This window comes from Tarenaya hassleriana, unplaced genomic scaffold, assembly GCF_000463585.1.
Source record: "Tarenaya hassleriana unplaced genomic scaffold, ASM46358v1 Cleome1, whole genome shotgun sequence".
NCBI lineage: Eukaryota > Viridiplantae > Streptophyta > Magnoliopsida > Brassicales > Cleomaceae > Tarenaya > Tarenaya hassleriana.
The window spans coordinates 8,219,332-8,235,425 of record NW_010960187.1 but is presented as its reverse complement, the minus strand read 5'-3'; the positions used below and the strand labels follow the sequence as shown (position 1 = coordinate 8,235,425).

The 16,094-nt window shown below is 36.9% G+C and overlaps 3 protein-coding genes across 7 annotated transcripts in view; all 3 read left to right on the top strand.

The window, feature by feature from the left end:
- The first annotated feature begins 1,164 nt into the window (after nt 1-1,164).
- LOC104819126 lies at nt 1,165-4,085 on the top strand. The gene is made up of 2 exons (XM_010549044.1): nt 1,165-1,626; nt 3,431-4,085. Exons 1-2 carry the CDS (start codon nt 1,321-1,323, stop codon nt 3,608-3,610), a joined length of 486 nt encoding a protein of 161 aa, XP_010547346.1. The 5' UTR covers nt 1,165-1,320; the 3' UTR covers nt 3,611-4,085.
- Nucleotides 4,086-6,238: 2,153 nt separating this feature from the next.
- LOC104819093 (katanin p80 WD40 repeat-containing subunit B1 homolog) lies at nt 6,239-14,094 on the top strand. Of its 5 annotated transcripts, none has more exons than XM_010549012.1 (18): nt 6,239-6,607; nt 7,037-7,167; nt 7,411-7,528; nt 7,742-7,968; nt 8,072-8,174; nt 8,818-8,888; nt 9,312-9,386; nt 9,474-9,617; nt 9,730-9,892; nt 10,472-10,957; nt 11,050-11,310; nt 11,712-11,768; nt 11,862-12,385; nt 12,557-12,670; nt 12,916-12,990; nt 13,111-13,223; nt 13,354-13,470; nt 13,606-14,094. In XM_010549012.1, exons 1-18 carry the CDS (start codon nt 6,583-6,585, stop codon nt 13,733-13,735), a joined length of 2,934 nt encoding a protein of 977 aa, XP_010547314.1. In that variant the 5' UTR covers nt 6,239-6,582; the 3' UTR covers nt 13,736-14,094. The 5 variants fall into 5 exon arrangements, with proteins under 5 accessions (XP_010547314.1, XP_010547296.1, XP_010547304.1 ...); XM_010548994.1 differs by having other exon boundaries at nt 10,466-10,957; XM_010549002.1 differs by having other exon boundaries at nt 9,727-9,892.
- A 512-nt stretch (nt 14,095-14,606) lies between these two features.
- LOC104819085 overlaps nt 14,607-16,094 on the top strand; it is a 3,927-nt gene continuing 2,439 nt past the window's right edge. Inside the window, exon 1 of the mRNA XM_010548978.2 lies at nt 14,607-15,226. Within this exon, the coding sequence (XP_010547280.1) occupies nt 15,068-15,226 (159 nt within the window). The 5' untranslated portion in view covers nt 14,607-15,067. The remainder of the gene's footprint in view (nt 15,227-16,094) is intronic.

The window sequence follows — 16,094 nt, the reverse complement described above, 5'->3', positions numbered from 1 at the left end:
CCCCCCCCCCCCCCTTAAATAAAAAATGATAAAACAATACTCTTTTTTTTTTTGCATAATCCATAAAATTGGAAATTCAAAATGATGTTTGTTTATTTAAGCGAATTTGAACCTTTCCCCGCTGCAAAATTTGAAAATTTTGAGTATCAAAATAATATGTTTTTCAAAATAAAATGTTATATCTAAATAGGTACGAAAAATAAAAGAGTATATTTTTTTTCCAAAAAAGAAAAAATTTCAATTTCAATACTTTCTTTTTTACATAAATTCTAAAACCTTATGTTCTAAAAAAGATTTTATAATTTTTTTTGTTGTTTCTTGCAAATTTTGATTTTTTTAGGATTTTTAGTTTCATTTAAACGAAAACGTAAAATTTCGAGAGCCGTAATCTCATGTAACAAACAATGCGATCTCTTTGAGATTTTTTTTTCACGAAATATCTTCCTACCTTGATTTTCTCGGCTAAAATCGCTATGATTCTTTTGGCTTATTAGCAAAATTATATATGTAAACTAGTTAGCTATTTATCATATAAAATTTGGAAAAAATATGAAATAATTTCATTGTATAATTTAGGTTCTAGAAAATTCAAATATATTTGATCTTTTGTATAAAAAAATTATTGAACTAATTTTTTACAGATATATTTTTAAAAGACGCTTTTTACTATTTTTACAAATTAATAAAGTATAAAAAAACTTGAAATTATTTGATTCTTTTGAATATTTCCATGCCATTATCTTATGAGCGTTGAGAGCATCCATTCCGGGGCAAATAACAAGTCTCCTTTAAATTTGAGTTCGTAGTCAGAGTCCTAAATATGGAGTATACTTAGTCTTTTCTCTGGATAAATTGAGATATATATATATATATATAGATATTTGTGGTTTATATATTTAAAGAATCGATACATACATACAGACAATGTGAATCTTGATTAATATTTGGATATGTATAAAAATGATTGTGCATAAAATTAGAAATGTGCTAAAACAATTTCTTTATATTTGTAAAAAAGAAAAACGGAATCAGATAATATTTTCCATTATTCTTATCATTTCTATAGGATTCCAAAAAAAAAAAAAATTAAAAATTATGTTTTTAGAAAAAGGCATTGACATGTGTCTCCAAAGCTCAGCTTATTTAATTCGTTTAAACCCCAATAGGTTTTGAGTGTTGCTTCTTAGCCTCCACATGCTTCCTCTTCTTTTTCTCTGACAATCCCTTCGATTCGCCATGAGTGTACCACCATGACGTCCATGGTGAAGAAACCACGAAAGCAAACACTAGCAAAACCCTAGAAAAAGGTTTCGTAACACGATGAGAGAGCTAGAGAGCTTCACTGTCACTGGAGTTGGCCGGAATCCTTGGCCGCCCGTGGGATCCCCGATGGATCTCCAGCGAGAGGAGCCTCCATGGAGATCCAACTCCTCCGACGACTCCGTCAGTGCTGTGTCATTTGGGTTCGTCGCCACCGCCATTCTCATCTCCATGTTCCTCGCCATGGCTATTTTCGAGAGATTGATTCGACCCACCCCTTCTCGGGCCTCTCCGGGTCGAATCCCGTCGGGTTTGGATTCTCGGGTCGGGTTCAATGGCACCAAGCTCGGTTTCCAATCTCCCAAGGCAAGTAGTTTCCTTTTTCTTCCTTGCCAAACAGAAAAAGGAGAGAAAATGAGTACAAGTCCCTTCTTTTTCGGTTTATGTCCACTGCATGCGTGTGAATTCGTCTCGGGTTTTGACCTAGTTCCCCCATCTCGGGATTTCGCCGATATTCAGATCTTGGGTTTGTAAAAACTTTAGGAAAAGTTTATTGATTTCTCAAATCCTTATGGAAACTACCAGAAATGGCGTTTTTACTGTGGGGAAGCGCTCTCAAATTGTTCTTGCGTTCGTCTTCCATTTACTGCGTTTATGTTTTTTCTTGCTAATTTTGGAATTCGAATTCTGCTTTCCCCGCCTTAAAGCTTCGATCTTGTGTGAGAAAATGCTTATTTGCTGCCAAAAGCTTTCATCTTTACGTTTCTCTGCTCCTTAAATTTTCCGAAAGATTATATTTTTGTATGTGTATTTTCATATTGTATGAGTTATTTGGTGTGATCCAAAAGCAAAAACAAGAAAAAAAACATGAAAAAGCATGGTTCTTTAATTGCGGTATAATGGACACACCATTGCACATGCTTTTTTAATCAACACGCACATGGAGATTTTCCTGTGACTTCATCTCATATACACTGGAATGCGATTCCTAGACACCAATGATGTCCAATTCATTCATTCGTCAGCCTTTTCCTTGTTGACAAAAAAAAACAGTGGAATTTCGCCATTGATTCGTTTGGAAGTATTATGAGTGACAAAAGTGTATCTATGCGTGTGGAATTATGAGTGGCATTCTTCGAGGAACACCAATGGCCCACCGGCTTTTCCAAAGCTAAGATTGCTCCTTCGAGGGTTCTCTTGGGGCATATCTTATAGTTATGGAGATTGGAGGGCTCTTTTATCTCCGTTTTTAGTAAATGCAGTAGCTTTCTTGCAGGATCATCCTTGATTAGTTGAGATTGATTAGATCTTCGAATCAAAATATCGAAATCTGGGTCTTACTGGGATCTTGATAGTCATTTTTGCTTTCTTGATCAGGAGTCTTGATAGTTATTTTGATAGGGAATGATTGGCATTACTCATGGAGCCATCCATGTGAGCAAAACAAAGGCATTGGACATACAAGGACCCATTGCCTAATCTTGGTCTCTTTCATCTCAGACAATGTCTTTGCCTATGTGTTAAATGAGTTTTCTGTTGAGGAAACATGACATTTCACTTGTCTGAATTGAAGGGTTAGTTCTGTTGTTGTCTTTTCGATAATTCTCGTTGGTAAGGCTGGCTCCATCACATCTTCTCTGGTGGAAACTCTCTGAATGGTCGGAGCTACAGTCACCGATTATGCAATCCCTATACCGGAATTCTCAACATTGAATAATCATCATATGCTTTTAGAGTTTATGATTTTCTTCTTCATCTCCACATCTGCAAACACTTGAAGGCACTTGAAATGTTCAAGAATGAAAGCCCTTGTTACATATGCTACGAGTGAACACGGATTGGGACCCGAGTTTTCGGATACCCGGCCTCAGGCCTCAACCCTGTGGTTTCATGGCCAAAGTATCTTCTCCTCGACTTTGCGATACTCGGGTACCCGCAGGGGTATAATGATAATTTTGCAAGAACATGACCTAGATTTTATTGTAACTTCCCTCAAAATGCCCGAGGTTTAACGCAGATGGGTCCCGCGGTTAAGCCGAACCTGAACCCGCGTTGCCGTGTACCCGCATTCCAGATATCCGTCGTGGGTATCTGGTTTTAACGCCCATCACTGCCTAACATATGGTTTTGCATTTCTAACACGTGATAATATGGTTATATGCTTGTGCAGATGGCTGTGTACTCAAATGGGGTTTCGGTATTGATGCCAGGAGATGAGATCCCGACGTTCATGGCGCATCCAGCGCCCGTCCAATGCCATCGTGATCCCGTCTCTCTGCCTCATCATCACCATAATTCATCCAGAGATTCTTCGACCAGCTCCAATTCAAACTCTATCCAAGAATGTTGAGATGCCGATCCCCTCAGGCCCAAAAAAGCCGATTTTTTTGCGCTCCTCGGGGCAACCACGATGAATCGAGTTGAGTTTGGCGGGTTTGTACTCGTTTTTTTTCTCTTCACGAACTTCTCTGCATTGCTGGGGATGAGAGAAGTAAGCTGAGGAGATTGTGTTTGGGATATTTTGTGTACATAAGAGAGAATTAGGGTTCTAAAACTGGTAATGGGTCTTGGCTTAAGCATATTGTTCAGGGGTTGTCAGGTCTCATTTTGAGGTTCTGTGTCCATTTCTTGTGTTAAGTGGTGAGCAGTTTATACTTAACCGGATATTTCGGGTTTTGGTTCGAATTTAGTCTCCGGTTATTTTTGTGTGTTTTGTTTTTTGTTGTAGAGAAATTATATCTTCAGTTCGGTGTTTGTATTTATATTAGGGATGGACGTTTCGGGAAACGGTTCGGGTTTGAGATGGAAATGGATCAGTTCGGTTTTTTCGGTTTTACAAAAAGGTACCAATCGGTTTTTATATTCTATTCGGTTTGGTTTTGGTATCGGTTCAGTTTGGTTACAGATTTTATTTAAAAAAAGCTAGATTTTCTTTAAAAATATTCGGATTTTTGAGATTTTTTAAAGTTCGGTTCGGTTCGATTCCGAAAAAATTTGGTTCTCTAAAAATAATACCGTTCGAGAATTTGAAAACGGTTTCGAATCGAACCGAAATGTGAACCCGTAGTCCCTAGTTTATATTTATTGAGTTTTAATTGATGAGTACGCTTTTTATTCGGATTAATTTTTTATTGATAAATGTTTATTTTTTTAAATATAAATAATTCCTTTAGATTATTTTTATTTTAATGTTCGAATTTATTGGGCCTAGCCCGTAGGCCCAACATATTCAATTCATTTCGATAAATATGGATAGAATCCGTTATCTGAAAACATGGTATAATTATTTGGACTCAAGTATTGAGCCTAGCCCATAGGCCCAACATATTCAAATCCTAGCCCGTTGTAATTAAGAACCACGTCGACCATTGTAATTTCTGGAAAAAATTATTATTTATTTAAGATTATAATTATATTTCGACATCCCACAAAAGACATATTATAAATACTAATATATAAATCCAGTTCCTTCCAAATAAATGTTCTTGGCTAAAAATAGTAACTCAAGCAAGAAAAGAGTGATGATGATGACAAAACGACGGCTTAAATATAATTATATTAATAATTGGGGCTGTAGGTTTTGGTATTGGTTTAGATTTTTTTATTTTTATTAAAAAACATTAATCCAAATAATTTTATGTCAATTGTTTTGCTCTGTTCGAATTATATTTTAATTCACTTTGAATTATTTTTAATTAAAAAATATAGTTATGTCTGAAAAAATTATTATCCGAATTTGTTTTTACATTAGACTCCACCCCACATATAATGATATAATGATATACTATTTAGTAGGGACGGACATTTTGAGATTCAATTTGATTCGAGAACGATCTATTTGGTATTTTAAATTTTATACTAAATTAGTACCGTATATTATTCGGTTCGATTCAGTTTCAATATCGTTCGATTTCAGTTTTTGTTGATAAAAATTAGAGTTTTTTTTAAAAAAATTGGTTTTTCAAAAATTTTATAAAATTCGTTTCGATTCAATTCGGATAATTCGATTCTATAAAAAAAAACGTTCCATTCGAAAATTTTGAATAATATAATTCGAAAAATATATCGAAATTTTCAGTTTTGTACCGTTTAGTTTCCAAAAATGGAACCGAAATGTCTACCACCACTATTCTATATGGATCCAAATCGAAATATACCATATACTGATAACTTGTAATATTTAAGGGAAAGCGTATGATTTTTTATTTTATTTTTTTGTAATGAGTATATGGTCCTTTTGGGTTTAAAAGAAGGAACAAAACATGCAAAGCACTTGGATTTAGACGCTTAGATCATGTCTATAGCCCTTGAGAAAACTAACATATAAAATCAAATTATAATAATAATATTATTATTTGCACAAATTTACAGGTCAGACCAACCAGGACCCTAACTGGTTCGATCCATAAAATAGAAATTCAAACTTTTTCAGTTTTGAAATAATAATAAGAATGCATAGAATCCAAGTTGTTATGATTTATTTAATAACAGGAAGATCTCTGTTCCTCTATTTAATATCTGGCATATGGTATAATTATACTTGACGTCAACCGTTAATTATGCTCTTCCAAAGATTATATTATATATATATATATAATTCGTTTTAATTTCTAATGAAAAAGCTCTATTTGTAAAGGTCGGTAATGCCCAAAGGGAAAATAACAAAATAGGGAGACTGACGTGTAAACTCCTCGATTACCAAATAATATTCCAAAACTTTATATTAAAAAAATAAAATATGATTGCGTCGGCCGGAGAAAAACATGTGGCAATGGCGTGAGGGCGGATTGTGGTGGGCAAGGGTATTCTCGTAATCTCAACCATCGTATGGACGACGAAAGGGCACTTTGGTCAGGGAAGAAACTGGCTCCACTGCTCGTTGCCTCTGAAGTTTTTATTTATACGAGGAAAATAAATAAAATAAATGAAACCGACCAAAAAAAATTGTAAAGATTAAATGAAAATGTAAAAAAAAAATCTGAAAAAGAAATGGAAAATTCTCCGCTTTACCTTTTCTCTTCTCTCTCTTGTTCTTCCTTCCTGCTCGTTGCCACTATTTGAATCTGATTTTTATCTCTCTCCCTCAAGTTCTTCGCGAATCTCTCTCTCTCATCGGATTTGATTTCTGACAACAGGCAGTAGTCTTTTCCATGCTTTTCCCCTTGGATCTCAGAGAAATCTCGACCTCTGTCGTAGAGTTGACAATTCATTTCCCAGTTCCGATTCTGTGGTTCTTGGATTGATTACCGACGCATAAAGGAATCCGATTTCGGATTTTGAGTTTCTCCTTGTCCCCGTAAATCTGCCCGAAACAAGTAGAAAATGGCGAAGCGTGGATATAAGCTGCGTATCCTTGTGTTTTCGAGGGTGACATCGTTGAAATTTTTAGCTATATTTTTAAGTTCGATTTTGAGAAATCTTGTATGGCCTTGTCACTAAATCGTTAGGGTTTATCCCTTTTCTGATCTTATCTTTTAGCTGATGCTAATGGGTTAATCTTCAACATTTACCCCGTTGGGGTTTGTCTCATCACCTTAAGTTTGTTTCGGATTGAATTTCCTGGCTGATGCAGCAAAATGGGATTAGACTTTGTGTGGTCACTGAACAGATGACTGAGAAGAAACTTCAAATTTTGTTTTTGTGTGTTTGTTCTGATTTCATTCTATGGATATATGATTCAATCCGTAAAAAAGTTTTGATCTTAGTTTTGTTTTGCTATTAAGATGCTTCAAATGGAATACTATTTGTTTATAACTTGACTTGATTTGGGAAATAGAGGAGTTTTTGGCGCATTCTGCAAATGTGAATTGTCTGAGTATCGGGAAGAAGACATCTCGTCTTCTCATTACCGGTGGAGATGATTGCAACGTCAACCTTTGGGCAATCGGCAAGCCAACGTCTTTAATGGTGTGTTCATGTTTATCCGTTCTTGTAATTTGCTCCACCTCATTGTTCTTACTTGTAATCCTTCCACTTAATGATACAAAAGTTCATTTAGTTTCTTGATTTCCTTTTCTTGCCGTATTTACTTGTCAGGAGTTCCATTTCTACTGAATTAAATGCTTGTAAAAGCATATAATGTTCTTCCGTCTTGTTTTGTGGTTACACATTAATAGAAGACTGATTGTTATTCATCTGTCTTGTTTGCAGAGTCTTTGTGGGCATACGAGCCCGGTTGACTCGGTGGATTTTGACCCATCAGAAGTTTCGGTGCTTGCTGGAGCTTCTTCGGGTGTGATAAAGCTGTGGAATCTTGAAGAAGCAAAGAGTAAGTTATCGATTTTCTGTCCTTGTTTAGGAATTGTCTTACACAGTGTATATGCGTAGATTGATCCATCAGATGGGAACATGTTCAATGCGTTTGAGTTGAGATCTGAGTGGATTATGAGGCCCTTTGAGCAGAGCAGTCTACAGGACTATGCTGTGTTTAAGTTTAAACATATGAGGTTCTAATATTTTCATTCTTGCTCTTGAAGTGTAGTGGTTCGAGCTCTTACGGGACACAGATCAAATTGCTCTGCTGTTGAATTTCATCCGTTTGGTGAATTTTTCGCATCTGGATCCATGGACACGAATCTAAGGATCTGGGATATTAGAAAGAAGGGTTGCATACACACATACAAGGGTCATACTCGTGGCATTAACACCATCAAATTTACTCCTGATGGTCGTTGGGTAGTGTCTGGAGGACTTGATAATGTTGTGAAAGTAAGATCAGCAGTATCACTTAAAGGGCCTTGTGCTTCTTTAGAAAAAAAAAGTTTTTCAAAAAAATTTCTTATAACAATGTGCTCGTTATTGTATCCAATAGGTATGGGATTTGACTGCAGGAAAGCTCTTGCATGATTTTAAATTTCATGAAGGACATATCCGTTCCTTAGACTTCCACCCTCTTGAGTTTCTCCTTGCCACAGGTTGGTCTTTAGCTCTTCATTTGCCTAACCACATTCGATTTCTCTTTGCATTGAGGTTGTCTTTCCTTGATGAAAGACTTCTTTAGATCTCTTATCTTGTTACTTCAATACTTTTTCTTTTGTCATGTACTTTCTGATATAATCAAATTCGTTACATCTAGAGTTTAATAGTATAGCAAAAAAAAAGATTATGATGTTGCTTATTTGGCTTGATAACTGGTCTGAACATTGTTGTTTTGATTTAGTATTTGCTGTATTCCGAATGCTAGTAATCTTATGACATTGGTTATGCCTAATATCAGTGGCGAAGAGGTTCAATTCAAGTTCAACATGTGGTAGTCAAGATATTGTCGTTGATTCTATCAATGAGCTGTTCACATTGGTGCTTGTTACCTTCTCTAATAATGAATCTGCCTGTATTCTTGCTTGGAGCAGTAACCTGATCTTCCTACTAGGCTACTACTGAGTTTTGTTTTAATAGATGAAATGGCATTTTTATACTCAAACATTTGTTTTGGTTAGAAAGGTGGCAACTTTCGCTTAACTTGTTCTTTGACAATTGTAACTAGAGAAACATCATTTCTACCTATCTACAAATTTTGTTTTCTGGCGTTTGATTTTAATACTACCATTCATTGTTCAGGTTCTGCTGATAGGACTGTCAAGTTCTGGGATTTGGAAACATTTGAACTGATTGGATCTTCTAGACCAGAGGTATTTGAGCTTGTGTTTAAAATTTTCAGGTTTAGGGTAAAATTTGATTTTGCAGATATCACTAAGTAGCAAGTACTGCTTTGGCCATGGCCCATGAGAATCTACCACAACTTTTTTTCACCTTTATAATCTTATGTTGTGATAGTTCGATATAGGCGTGTGATTTGGGAACCACTCGTATAGAATTACATCATTTAAAATCTCCTTGTTTCGATTGCTATAAAAAGAGCATGTTAGAGAATTGCAAAATCATAATAAATTTCTTGACTTACTCAAGATATTGAGTGAACCAATGTAACTCCACAAAATAGCATCTGATGAAGTCATATCTTTTGGACAATTTCTAGACTTGTCATAGAACTTCTCATTTACTTGCTATCTCTTGAATCTCCTCCGAGACGTTTTAGATTTCTTGTTTCACAGGCCACAGGAGTTCGTTCAATCGCTTTTCATCCCGATGGTCGGACCCTTTTTTGTGGACTGGATGATGGTTTGAAGGTTTCATTTTCTTAACGATGAGTTATATGGCTTCATTTGTTGTCTAATGTGAAATGTTGAAATCATCAACTCTTGCTTGTAATGCAGGTTTATTCATGGGAACCTGTGGTTTGCCATGATGGTGTTGATATGGGATGGTCAACACTTGGTGACTTCTGCATCAATGAAGGAAAGCTCCTGGGTTGTTCATACTACCAAAATTCTGTAGGAATATGGGTTGCAGATATATCGGTATGCCATTGGTTGTGATTGTCAATACTTTTTTTGGAAGTTTTTTGAAGCTAGTAAATAAAAAGATTTGAGAATCTCAGATGATTTTCCCTCTTTCCTTAAATTTTAGCAGCTTATTGAACCATATGGAGCTGGAGCGGTGGATAAAAAGGAATATGTGGAGAAAATATTTAGTACGGTAGACAATCAGTCTTCTGGGGTAAAAGGGAGTGGCACCAGGCGCAGTACATCCCCAGATTATGAGACTAAAGAAATAAAAAACATATACATTGACTGTGAGTGGATGTTATTTCCTTTTTTGATGTTCGTGTGTTCATCTTTTTCTTCGAAACTAGTGTTTGGTTTCTTCCTCTGTGGCATTTACTGATTCATGGTTAGAGTTTTGTTCGTCCTTCTCTGTTTTGATCAATGTTCTGATGTATGGAGATGGTTGATGCTGCCTTTCTAATTGCTATATTTTCGTATATCCACAATTAAAATGAAAAAAATAACTGCTGCTAATTGTGAAAAAGATTTATTCATCTATAGGCCATTGCAGTCCTAGTGTGAAATCTTGTTGATATCAAAGCGTGAAGCATGCTAATCACGAGGAGCATTGTATAATTTTATTATATCCATACGTTTTAGAGCTTTTGAAACCTAATGAGGCTGAAATGCAATGTTATATAGTCTTCTTTCGAATTGGCTTTCCTGAATGAGTAAAATCGACCTACGGATAACTTCTGTGTGGGCCTTGCAATCTATAAGTCGAAATCTTCATAACTTTTGTGTGTGAGAAATGAGAACAACTTGATGTTCATGTATCTACTGTTTATGTTTGGTCTAATTTGAGCCTCTTCTGTTTAAAGCCACAGGTGGAAATTCTACTGCTGCAGAAAAGCCAGGACCTCTAAGCACTCCAAAAGTGGTATTGCCTATGGAATCTGGAAAACTTGGTAATATGACAGGCGAGAAGCAGTCTACTGGTCAAGCAGGGGATAAGTCTTTTGTTGTGCCCTCTAGCGTTGTACCAAGGGACAGTGATATTGGAAAAGAAGGTTCTGATTCAGGCAGGGAATCTATCACTTTCTCAAGAACTAGACCAGGGATGTTACTTAGACCCGCTCATGTAAGAAAAACGGCAATGAAGTTTGATGAAAAAAGGCAGTCAGTAGCTGTTCAGTCTGGGAATCACAAGAAATGCGGATCGGATACTGAAAAAGAGGCAGATACTCAAAGTGTGTCTGATTCTGAGGAGGGCAAAAAAAAATCAAATGATGCGGAGGAATCTACCATCAAGAGTATTGCTGTTAAGTTTGAAAAAGCTTTATCACCAGAATCGCCGGCTAATGAAGTGAATCGTAGGTTCCCACTTCTCACATCAGTATTCATCAAATATATCTTTGATTGTCTTAGTTATCTCTCTTTTGACATTTCTTTAATTATGTCTTAGGTATGCTGCTGAAACCGCCTCATGTGCAGAGGTCACCTAATCCTAAGTATAATGAGGCAAGACGGACATTATCTGTTGATTCTGGAAGTCTTGGCAATACAAACGGCGGGTTAGAGAACTCAAGAGGCATAGACTTAAAAGCAAGCTATGTTACTGAGGGCAGTGGTAGAAACCCGTCTAAGGAAGATATCAATAACAAGAGTATTGCCACCAAGTCTGAAAGAGTTCTATCACCAGAAAAACCTGACAATGAGCTGAAAAGTAAGTTCTTGATCCAGTACCTGAATTCACTAATTAATAGACACCTCTACTTATGAAGTAATGAGTGAAAATTATCACCTTTATGTGTTTGGCTACTCTCTTGTGGCAATCTTTCTACTATATGAGAAGTTCGAGTTATTAAATATAAGTGGGCTTGGCATTCCCGTGGAAGTTGATCTGGAATAGCCACTAAACTCTATTAAGTTACTAAAAATGACATAAGCTTGGAATAGGACAAATGAATACACTCAGCATATTGTTTGCTGAAATCTAAATCTTTTAGCTACACTTGGAACTTGCTTCACATTTTTCATCATCTGTTGCCTGTTCTGGTTCGATTACTTGTGTTGTGAGGCAATTATCAATTGTAACTGGTCAACATAAATATTCGGTTTGTGTAGGCCGTGAATCTCCGGGAGGCAACAGTGAATCAAATTCTGTGAAGATTGTAAGGGGAGGTAAGCCGATCGATATCTTTGTGCTATTTGTTTTTGGTTGTTAACATCTAAAGTCACTGGTTATTGATTTTATAAGAATAACTATATTGGCAGTAAGAGTTTTTTCGGGAAGGACACGCTCATTGGTTGAGAGGTTTGAGAAAAGAGAGAAATCTACTCCTAGTGAAGATAAAGCAGCCAGTACAACATCAGATCAGAACAGTAATATGGTGAAGGAAGAGCCTAATACAACAAAATCACAAGCAGTTAGCCCGAGCCCGACCATTGTAATGCCCGTGGTTCTTGATCGGGCAACCAATATGACTTCAGATGAGCCTCCTATGATATCAACACGCCGAGCTAGGAGTACCCCAGCACGAGTAATACCTGTGGTACTCAATCAGGAAACTAATATGACATCTGATGAGCCTAACATAACTTCAACACGATCAGCTAGGGCTTCTCCTGTCTGTGTATTGCCTGTAAGAGCTAATCAGGCAAGTAAACTGACCTCTGATACGTCTCATATAGCATCCAAGAAACGAGCTAGTGCTACTCAAACACTGGAGGTACCGACATTACTCGATCCTGTGGCTGATGTGACGTCAGATCGACCAGCTAATGATATTTCAAACCAGGTAATGTTTGCCATTCATGAACATGTAACTTCTACCTCCTTGTCTTGCATGCAGTTTTTGTCACATATTTGGTTCTAGTACTCATGGGCACTATACCAAAATAGAAAATCAATCTCAAGAATGACATGATTTTGATGGGATGACAAAAATTTTTCTGTTTTGCATCTTCAGAAGGAAGAGCCTCAAGGATCTGGGAGGCAGAATGACAGTGACATCATTGAAGATTTAATGCAAACTCACGATACATTCTTAACCACTCTCCAATCGAGGTTGACCAAATTACAGGTATTTTAGCTCTTTAATTTGTTTTTTTCCTTTTTCTTTTGTTACTTGCATTACTTGGATACTCTTGAATAGTTGAATATTCACTTGGCTCTAGCTATTGTCTACTCTTATTTTATGGAAAAAGGATCTTGGGGGTCACCGGTCTCTCTTATCCTTTTCTCTCTGTCACAGTGTTTTACCCGTTTCTTTTTCCCTTATTTGAAGCATAAGTTCCTCTAAGTAGTTGGTTTACCACAAACATGCAGATTGTCAGACATTTTTGGGAAAGGAATGATGTTAAAGGTGCAATCGGTGCATTGAGGAAGCTGTCCGATCACTCTGTGAGTATATCTCAGTATAATTATTCGTTTTCCTGTTTTATTTTGTGGTTTTAGTAGCTTCTTGTAGCCATTCTTCTATCTTACATGCTGATATAACCTAACTCATTGATCCTGGAACAGGTCCAAGCAGATGTCATAAGTATTTTATCGGATAAAACAGAGATTCTCAAACTGGACCTGTTTTCTCAATTGCTCCCTGTCCTCTCGGGCTTATTGGGTAGCAGGACTGAGAGGTAACAAATCATACCATACCATACCCCGACTTAAAATTATGCTTTGCATTATATTTCGCTTGTGAAACAGAAAAAAAAAAACAGATCGATGTCATATTATGTTGTCTTCTTGACCTTGAAATATTTACAGATCTGTAAATGTCTCCTTGGAAATGCTCCTGAAGCTTGTAGCAGTGTTCGGCCCTGTTATACGTTCAACTGTCTCAGCTCCAAGAATTGTGGGTGTTGATCTTCATGCAGAGCAAAGGTACTTACACTTTCATCTGTATCTTGAAGCCTGGAGATCTTGATCTCTTCACACTATGAGATCGGTTTGAGTTTGGTGCGCTTATTTATTCTTCTTGACAATAAATAATACGAATAAACGAAATCCGAAATGCAGGTTAGAGATCTGCAGAAGCTGTTTCGAGGAATTGCAAAAGGTTCAGAAGATCCTTCCAGTACTGTCGAGGCGAGGCGGTTTGATATCAAGAAAGGCTCAAGAGCTAAATCTAGTTCTTCAAGAACCATAGGCTAAGGTCATAAACTTCACTGGTTCCACGTAACTCGAGATCCCGAGCTGTATATCGACAAGAAATATCTCTCATTTCCCGAAGCTGCGATTTTGTCATCCGTTGCTTCGAGACTAGCGGCAACCTCCCCCCGGGGCAGTTTCTTGTAGCGGGTTTGATCGAAAGCTCGGCCGAGAGGATCTCTGGAAATGGTGGTATGTTGTAAATCAATCTTTTGCAGGAGCAATTCATATATTTCTTGATTCACTTTAGGCTCTGACTTTAAGTGTTGTTCATGTCATGTAATGCTTATGCCTCTTTGATGTAATTGTCCCTTTTGTCGGAATGAAGTAATATGAAATCGTCCATAATAATATGTCTCCTTTTGTTTCTGGTAAAATCTGCATTTATTGTATCATATAATCGAAAAGATGTTATGGAATCACTTCAAAAACTTGGAATTTACAGAAGAACTCAAGAGAGTGATTAATATGATTACCATTTTGTTTACAAGACATTTGAATTATTATATTTAAAAATGGAAATTCCACTTATTTTGATTCGTCAATTCAATCAAAAAACAGTGGTTGAATAAAAAAAACTTTTTGAAGACTTGGTGGAGCTCCGTCGTTCAAAAAGAGACACCCAAAAAAATCCTCTCATTCTTTTAATATTATTTAATTTCATTAGAAAAATTAAACATATTAGGCAAATGGTATTATACAAATATTTTCCCTTGATTTTTCTCTTTTTTTTTTTGTACAAAACAAATGTTCTCCGAGTGGTGGTGACGATGACCCAAAAATTAATTAAAAAAAAAAGAAGGAAAAATTCTGTTACATAAAAATATAAAATTGCTTTATTTAGGAAAAATAATAAGGCACGCAAATCTATCCTTTCCTCTCGTTCATACAAAAAAAAAGGACAAAACAAAAAAAAAACAGCTTAAACGTAACAGTCTCCATCTTTCCCTTTTGACAACAACAAACACAAAATCAAAACCATCGATTTCTCTTGCAACGTCGTTGAACACTGTCCTCAATCTTCGTCTACTCCTTGTCTCCCGCGTCGATTTTATTCTTCAATTTCATTTTTTTCCAACATTTTTTTCTCTCTGTCGTATATTATTCCCCGGATAATCGCCGCCGGAAAACCGCTAATCCTGTAATCTCCCGACACAAACCCGCTCGAGACGGCTTTTTTTTTCTCTTGTTCTTTTTGTCTTATCAATAATCGTGTCTTTTTTTAAAAATTTGGTCGGGAGACGGGTTTCGCTAACGTGCGCTGGGGGTGCGTAGTTTTGTGGCTGTTCTAATTGAAGCGCGTAGCGTGCACGCGTCGTTGTCGTCGTCGATGGTGGTGATGATGATGATGGTGACGGCGACGGAGTGGGGGACGTGGGAGGAGCTTCTGTTGGCCGGAGCCGTTCTCCGGCACGGCTCCGGCGACTGGGACGTCGTCGCCGGCGAGCTCCGTTCTCGTTCCCTCTTCCCCGACAATTTCACTCCTCAGGTCTTGATTTTTCCGACAACAATTTCCTCGTTTTTTTTCTATGTGCTGATGAGATTCCTTCAGATTATGAATCATACGTTGATCTGGAGTTTGTATCAGTCTTTGAATTACTAGGGATTAGGTCAGATTCAGATGTTGTCGTTGGGAATTGAGTCCTGTGTGCAGACTTAGGGAATTCATTCAAAGTTCAAAAAATTTCTCGAGCGTTGAGGAAAATTCAAAAAGTAAAAGACACAGAAACAGTGATTATTGTCGGTAAAAACTTAGGAAACAAGAGATACATGACTTGGGTGTCAAGAAAGTGGCAAAGGGGTCAAGTTTCAAAGTGGTTTTTGCTTTGTCTGAGAGAGGAGGAGACAAAACTTGAATCTCTCTTTTGTGGTTCTGTTTAACTTCCCTGTTACAAGTTCAGGTTTCACACTTGATGGGATATGGAGTTTCCTTATGAGAGCAAAGAGGTTGTTAACAACACTTGTTTGAGTTGTAGATACTGTCTTCTTGGACACATTAGGACAGTAGTAAATGATTGGCTTTTGGTTTCGGGTTTCGTTCCTTAAATGAGAAGGTACTTTGATTGCCGGAGTATGTAGAGGTTAACATGTCTGAAAGCCTGTGTGTCGATACCCGTTTTCCGTCTCTGCCTTTTGGAGTTGGTGTCGGATTGGAAGAAATGATGGCTTATAGGTTTTGGGAAATCAGATTGTGAAGTTCTGATGGTGAAATGTCATAGAGTTTAACACAAATGAACTTTTTTTCTCTATAATCGAAGCTGTTCAGCTTGAGATGTTGCATATCAGTTTGCTCATTGTCACTATCGAGATTTAGATCTGATCTTTAGTATTAGAGGAATATACGATATAGGAAGAGC

Excerpts from the sequence above, each read along its gene's own strand:
- LOC104819126 (XM_010549044.1), top strand. The coding sequence starts at position 1,321 with ATGAGAGAGCTAGAGAGCTTCACTGTCACTGGAGTTGGCCGGAATCCT. Across the intron at positions 1,627-3,430 it reads TCGGTTTCCAATCTCCCAAG|ATGGCTGTGTACTCAAATGG; the intron begins GCAAGTAGTTTC and ends ATGCTTGTGCAG.
- LOC104819093 (XM_010548987.1), top strand. The coding sequence starts at position 6,583 with ATGGCGAAGCGTGGATATAAGCTGC. Across the intron at positions 7,529-7,741 it reads GAATCTTGAAGAAGCAAAGA|TGGTTCGAGCTCTTACGGGA; the intron begins GTAAGTTATCGA and ends CTTGAAGTGTAG. Across the intron at positions 7,969-8,071 it reads GACTTGATAATGTTGTGAAA|GTATGGGATTTGACTGCAGG; the intron begins GTAAGATCAGCA and ends TGTATCCAATAG.